General features: G+C 56.1%; 1 protein-coding gene across 1 annotated transcript; it reads left to right on the top strand.

The window, feature by feature from the left end:
• Positions 1-281: 281 nt before the first annotated feature.
• On the top strand, positions 282-6,793 carry LOC134523141 (tektin-3-like; the record flags this gene model as incomplete). Its single annotated transcript, XM_063351648.1, has 7 exons — positions 282-860; positions 1,419-1,502; positions 2,155-2,225; positions 2,507-2,650; positions 3,489-3,711; positions 4,929-5,083; positions 6,592-6,793. Coding segments are annotated over exons 1-7 (1,458 nt in total), but the record flags the coding sequence as incomplete, so codon positions are not given.

The following is a 6,793-nucleotide window of genomic DNA, read 5'->3' as shown; positions in this document are numbered from 1 at the left end:
GATTTGTTTTTCTCCGCATTCCAAGACCTGATGCTAGATACTAACAGCAAAGTCAAATGCTTTTATATACAAATGTTTGGGATGCTGTCAGGAGGGATTTGTTTTCAAGGGGTTTAGGCCTGTTCAGGCGCTGTGAGGGCGCTCTGTGCGTCGCTGTTTGTGTTTGCAGTTGCGGGTGTTGCTGTAAGAAGTAAGGCAAGTGCAGGAGGTTGCTGAGGTTGTCCTCTCTCTCCTCCTCTGTGCAGGACACGGACGGGACACACGAATAGCAGCGGTGGAGCATGGAGTCTGTCGGCTCTCCCTTACCAGCAAAGTTCGCCCATCCCAGAGCCATACCCACCAGGTTTCTCCCTGCCATCCACACCATGGCGTCAAGCTATAAGAACCGATTTCCTTACCGCCCCTTGCCTCAGAGCTACAGCCTCCCCTGGATGCCCAGCACCTACTACAAAACGGCTGCCAGCAAACCAACTTTGGCTGCCTTTTCCAAGAGTTCCCAGGGGATAACCGCCGGCGAGAAGCTTCCATCTGTTTCCACCAGAACCACCGTCTTCACCCGCTACACCCCTGAAGACTGGTACAAGTCCAACGTGACCAATTACAGGGAGTCGGAGACCTCCCAGAAGAACGCGGAGCGCCTGAGAGCCGATACCTCCCGCATCATTGACCACAAATACCAGCAGACCAAGAAAACGCAAGTAGAAAGCACCAAAAACCTGGGAGTGCGCGCCAATGACATCGCGTTTTGGAAATCGGAGCTCTGCCACGAGCTAGATGAGGTGATCGGGGAGACCAACGCGCTCACAGAGGTGAAGACCAGGCTGGAGAGAGCCTTGGCCGAGGCGGACGCCCCTCTCCGGGTAAGCACCCGTCCCGGCGCGCTGCAAGCTGTAGCCTACTGCTGAAACATCTGCAGCCCTTCAAACGTCTCATTAAGTTTCACTGCAGCTCCGGAACGTCTAGAAAGCTTTTATTAAGAGGCCATTAGTGAAGTTAGTAGTAACCAAACCCCCCTTGCCATCTGCTGGATCCCCTATCAGCACAGGCTGAGCACGTCAGAGCAGCGTTTGCTTAACTCAATATTTTTAGACGCGGTACATCCAGAGTCCTGATTTGGGAGACAAAAGCCCGTGTCTTACCACGAGGCTCTGGCGAGGTGGGCGTCAAGGCTGACACGGGTCCCCCGTTTCAGCTGTGGCTGCACCAGGGACACGTCTGCTCCCTCATGATGGTTTAATGCTGATGTTGCAGCTCGCCTGCTCCTTGTCAGCTAAACCAGCTGCCCCGGGCCACTTTTTTCCCCCTCTTGTCATCTCAGTGCCCACCTAGAATTTCTTTTCTCACATTTCTGGAGATGGGGACGGTCCCCATAGAGAGCCCTGCCCCTGCAGCCAGCGGTGATGGCGTGTCCCCAACAGGTCGCTCAGGAGTGCTTACTTCACCGGGAGAAGAGGATGGGCATCGACCTGGTCCACGACAACGTGGAGGAACAGCTCTTAACAGTAAGTTGGGCAACTCAGATCATGCGTTGAAGGTATTTTTACTGGATTTCAAAGTTATGGGATTTGGAGCACTGATCACCTGCCTCCAGCAGCCGGAGCTTCACAAAGGCAATGGGTTTGTGCTGAAGTCAAGTGAGCTGAGAGCAACACACTTCCTCCGGTGGAGCTGAATGTGTCTCAGAAATTCAGCCTGGGCATTTACACCGAAGTCAAGTCCATCTCCTCTTGTCCCGTACGGATGGGATTCCTCCTGGGGAGGAAAACATTTTGGGAGCAAAAAGGGCAGGTGCTGATCTGGGGATGGAGGAGTGTAGTGGTCCAGGGAACCGCTCTGCCTGTCCACACCAGGATGTGTCTCTGTCCCTGCAGTGGGACTAACCACCGCTTGACACTGAGGTCAAGGTGAAAAAATCCTTATTGACCCACCCTGAAAGGGAACGCAAAGGCCGTGGCTGCAGCCACAGCACCCTTCTGTCCCCTCCAGGGCGCTGGGCGCAGGCTCAGCTGCGAGTTTTCCTGCCTGTTTGCTTTGGGCAGGAAGGCAAGCAGGCAAGTTCTTGCTGTGTGCAGGGTTGGAGAGGTCCAAGGGGAGGAGTGTGACCAGGACGAGTGAGTATGGACGCTGATGGGGTCCTCTTTTGCCTTTGCCCAGGAAGTCGATGTCATCAGGTCGTGCCGGGAGAAGATGCAGCAGGTCCTGGACAAGGCCAAAGCCCAGATCACGTAAGGAGGAGCTCCTTCTCTCATGTCGTAGGGCTGATGTGCATTTGTGGTCACAGCAGCAGCCCAGCAGAACCCCAGCAGATGTGAACCCCCAGAAGAAGCCTGTCTCTCCCCACACCCCGCAGGCATAAAGCCCATGGAGGCTCCATGGCATGCGGGCGGTGATGCTCGTGGGAGGACAGAGCTGCGTGGCAGGGCGGGAGCTGCTGTGGGGAGTGGAACGGGGAGGAAGCCATTCCACCCGTACGTCCCCACCGATGGCTGCTGTTTGCATGTTGAAGGTCCAACCGGGCGGCCCAGCACAACCTGGAGAAGGATGTGGCCAACAAGCAGGTGGCCCACCGGATCGACGACAGGTGCCACCACCTGATGAACACCTCCCACGGCATCAGTTACTACCGAGGGGTGGAGCAGGTCGATGCCACGTGAGTGCACGCTGTCGGTCCCCAGCAGCAAGCTGTCCCCGGGATACGCGGTGCCTCTCCCTGGCAGGGAGCTGCTTGTCCCCAACCCAGATCCATCCCGCCTGGAGACACCTCCCTCAGAGCGGTCATTTCTCTCCGCTCCCCGGAAAGGGAGCACAACCCTCTGCTGACAGTTGGATGCCAAACATCCAGAGGGTGAAAGCCAGTCCCACCTCATTAAACATTCTACCAGGGGTTGAGAGATCAGCCTGCCAATTAATTCAGCGGAGCACCTCTGCTGAAACAGCTCATTAAGTTTATGCATATTTTCAAAGATGTATCTTAGATGATGCTAGGCGATGTTTATACTTTTCAAGGACTCTTTTCAACTTCCCATAGAAGTGAGGAGGAGCATAGGCAGAACAAGGGAAAGGCCAACGGAATATTCCGTACCATAGATGCCATGCTCAGGATATAAATGGGGGTTGGTGCGGGGTGGGAATATGCGGTCGGGGCTCGGGAAGGTGCCAGTTCACTGGGTGGTGAGAGTGACTTCTCTCATTATTATTATTATTATTATTGTTCGTTTCTGTTATTGTTCTATTAAACTGTCCTTATCTCCACCCACGAGTTTTTCCCTTTCCCTTTCCCCTCCTTTTCTCCCTCTTCTCCCTTCTGGGGGGAAGGGGGAGAACTGCACCGGCGCATGCGTGGTCCTGGCTGCTGGCTGGGGTTAAACTATGACATACAGTCCAATTAAAAGTGTAGATTTAAGCTATAGTGAATCCACGCTGCTCCCTGGCAGGGTCCATGCCTGCCCACATCCAGCTTACCGGGGGCCTCTCCTTTTCCCCGCCAGGATCTCGGTGCCGCAGTCCTGGGCCAAGTTCACCAACGACAACATCCTCCGCTCCCAGAGCCAGCGGGCGGCCTCCGCCAAGCTGCGGGACGACATCGAGAACCTGCTGGCGGTGACGGACAGCCAGATGTGGCGGCAGTTCAACACCGTGAACGTCGCCTTCACCAACCGCATCGCCGAGACGGCCGATGCCAAGAGAAAGATTCAGACCCACCTGGCCAAGGTAGCCTGAACCCCTCCCTTTTGGTGTGACACTGTCACTTCCCGGTGACACCTCCAAAGCGCGACCCTCCACGCAGACCTGGCCCCAGCACAGGAACGGTCACCACAAGAACCTGGTTATAGCATCATTTAGAATCATAGAGTCATAGGATGTGTTGGGTGTGAAGGGACCTCTCAAGGCCACCTATTCCAACCCCCTGCAGTCAGCAGGGACATCTTCAACTGGATCAGGTTGCTCAGAGCCTCATGCAGCCTGGCCTTGAATGTCTCCAGGGATGGGGCCTCCCCCACCTCTCTGGGCAACCTGGGCCAGTGTCTCACCACCCTCAGTGCAAAGAACTTCTGCCTAATGTCTCATCTAAACCTGCCCTGCTCTAGTTCAAACCATTGCCCCTCGTCCTCTCGCTACATGCCCTTGCAAACAGCCCCTGCCCAGCTTTCTTGGGGACTTTCTTCTTGGAGCAGGATGAGTTGGCAGTGTAATTTCATCCCAAGGGATACTGCCCGTTGCTCATCCCAGCTGACAGCCTGCTAGCACAGGGATTTCCAGCAGAAAATGCCAGCGCTACTTGCATCAGCGCTAGTTACTTCAGAGGCGCTGGCTGCCCTGCAGAAGGGCTTTACTGGGACTCTGCTGGGGTGTCTGCTGTGGGGTTTGCAGCTTTGCTGCTCCTCCAAGGACGTGTTTTCGGTCTCAGCACTCTGTGGTTGCTGCACAGGTATCGGTGTGTTTGCTCCGCCAAGCAGATGAAGTGGAGATCAGCCATGGGCAGCAGGCTCGCACCACTGGCTCTCATGGAAAGCTGCCTGAAAAGTGCTCGGCACAGATTAACCGAGCAGAAACTGGGCTTGCAGCATCGCGGGCTGGTGCCACATCCTTCAGCGAGCATCCACCAAAAACCTGCCCTCTGTTAGTTGCTAGTGATGGACGATCAGTTCCTGCAAGCAGTAATTTTGGGGAGCGGGTAATTCAGTAGATCCATCACTGCTCCAAAACCTCCTCTGATGTGACAGCAAGAGCAAAGAGAGGCTTTTCCCTGCAGAGAAATGGCTGCTGGATCTGTGCCTCCATCTATGGCAGAGCGAGAGCAGTCTGAGCCCGGGGTCTGCTAATTGAACTTGGTTTTTTTCTGCAGATGGATGGCAGAAAAGGGAAATCCCGTTGCCGCTGGAGAATATATTTTTTAAATTTATGCATGTGTTTCTTTCTTACGCCAGACACTGCAGGAAATATTCCAGACGGAGAGGAATATAGAAGCCATCCAAAAGGCCATTAGGGACCAGGGGCCTCCATTAAAGGTGGCTCAGACCCGGCTGGACCAGCGCACTCGGAGGCCAAACATGGAGCTGTGCCGGGACACTGCCCAGCTGCGGTAAGGCAGGAGCGCGGGGCCGGCGGGGACCTCGAGGGCTCACGGGTGGTAGCACTCGGGAGCATCGCTGGATGACAAAATTAATCATGGGGGGTTGCTTTTTTTTCCTAAAGAGTCCTTCCAGAAGTGCACCGACATAATCAAAAGCAATGAGCGGGTATCCCAGCCTTTGGGTGCTGGGAGAGCTCTGCGCCCACAACGGAGGCTGTACCCCATGGCCGGGGGCGGCCTGATGCCACCCCATGAGGGGCTGGATTTTTCCTACTTGCGTCAACCCCGTCTTCTCTCCTGCCTGCTTCCTGGCGGCTGGATGGGCTCAGGTTTGAAGGACAAGCCCTTTACTCTCCAACAGGCTCATGCTGAGAGCTCTTAGGTCCTTCCTTTGGGGTAACCGCAAGGGTGCAGCTGCTGTGCAAGGTGCTGTGTCCAGTGCTGGGCTCCCCGGTTCCAGAAGGACAGGGAACTGCTGGAGAGGGGACAGCAAAGGGCTACCAAGAGGATGAGGGGACTGGAACACCTCTCTTGTGAAGAAAGGCTGAGGGATTTGGGTCTCTTCAGGCTGGAAAAAAGACGCCTGAGGGGGCACTTTCTCAACGCTTATCAATACTGAAAGGGGGGGTGTCAGGAGGATGGGGCCAGGCTCTTTTCAGTGGTGCCTGGGGACAGGACAAGGGGTAACGGGCACAAACTTGACCATAGGGAGTTCCACCTAAACACGAGGAGGAACTTCTTTGCTGTGAGGGTGGCAGAGCCCTGGCCCAGGCTGCCCCGAGAGGTGGTGGAGTCTCCGTCTCTGGAGACATCCCAAACCCGCCTGGAGGCGTTCCTGTGCCACCTGCTGTGGGTGACCCTGCTCTGGCAGGGGGTTGGACTGGGTGATCTCCAGAGGTCCCTGCCAAGCCCCGCCAGCCTGGGATTCTGTGCACCACACGGAGAAGCAGTGAGGGCTGTGCTCACCTCCCCTGGGGACACTGGAAATCCTGTCAAGGACAGAGGGAGCTCTTTGGCATTGCACCCCGAGGGGCTGTGGAGGATCAGGCACCCTGAACTTCACACCTCCTCCTGGCAGCCCGCTGGGTGAGGCTCCCTGGGAAGCCTTTTCAAAGCAACTTAAACCCAGCCCCGGAGCCGGTTCAGCATCTCTCACGCCATCCTTTGTTCCATCCTCCACTTGTTTCACCTTCGCTTTTAGCCTCTCCCAGCTGTCCTCTTTCGCTGCGTGTGCACCCGTGGCTGTGGGGAGGACCCTTGCCCGGGGAAATCCAGGAGGGGGAGCCAAGAAACCCACAAAACCAAACAGGAACGGGAAACCACAGCTGCTCGTCCCCCTGCTTGGTGGCACCACCTGCTCTGGCAGACGCGGCTGCGCGTTGCCGAAGCCTTCGAGCAGATGTTCACTGAGCGCGGTGAAGGGGGAAAACCCATGCCCCAGGGGCACATCAGCAACGCCATGCTAGAAACCACTCACGTGACAGGACTTCTAATGGGGGCTCCTTGCTGTTTTCCAGCCTTGTCAACGAGGTCCGTGACATCCATGGGACGGTGCAGACTCTTCAGCAGCAGCTGAGAGACAGCCAGGACACCTTGCAAATGCTGGTTCGCACCAAATCCATCCTGCAGCACGACCTGGCCGTCAAAGCCAACTCCCTGTTCATCGATGAGGAGAAGTGCATGGCGATGCGCAAGACCTTTCCCAGCACCGCGCGGCTG

The sequence above is a fragment of the Chroicocephalus ridibundus genome, chromosome 14, assembly GCF_963924245.1.
Source record: "Chroicocephalus ridibundus chromosome 14, bChrRid1.1, whole genome shotgun sequence".
Taxonomy (NCBI): domain Eukaryota; kingdom Metazoa; phylum Chordata; class Aves; order Charadriiformes; family Laridae; genus Chroicocephalus; species Chroicocephalus ridibundus.
The sequence above is the reverse complement of the archived record's forward strand: the minus strand, read 5'-3'. Positions and strand labels throughout refer to the sequence as shown.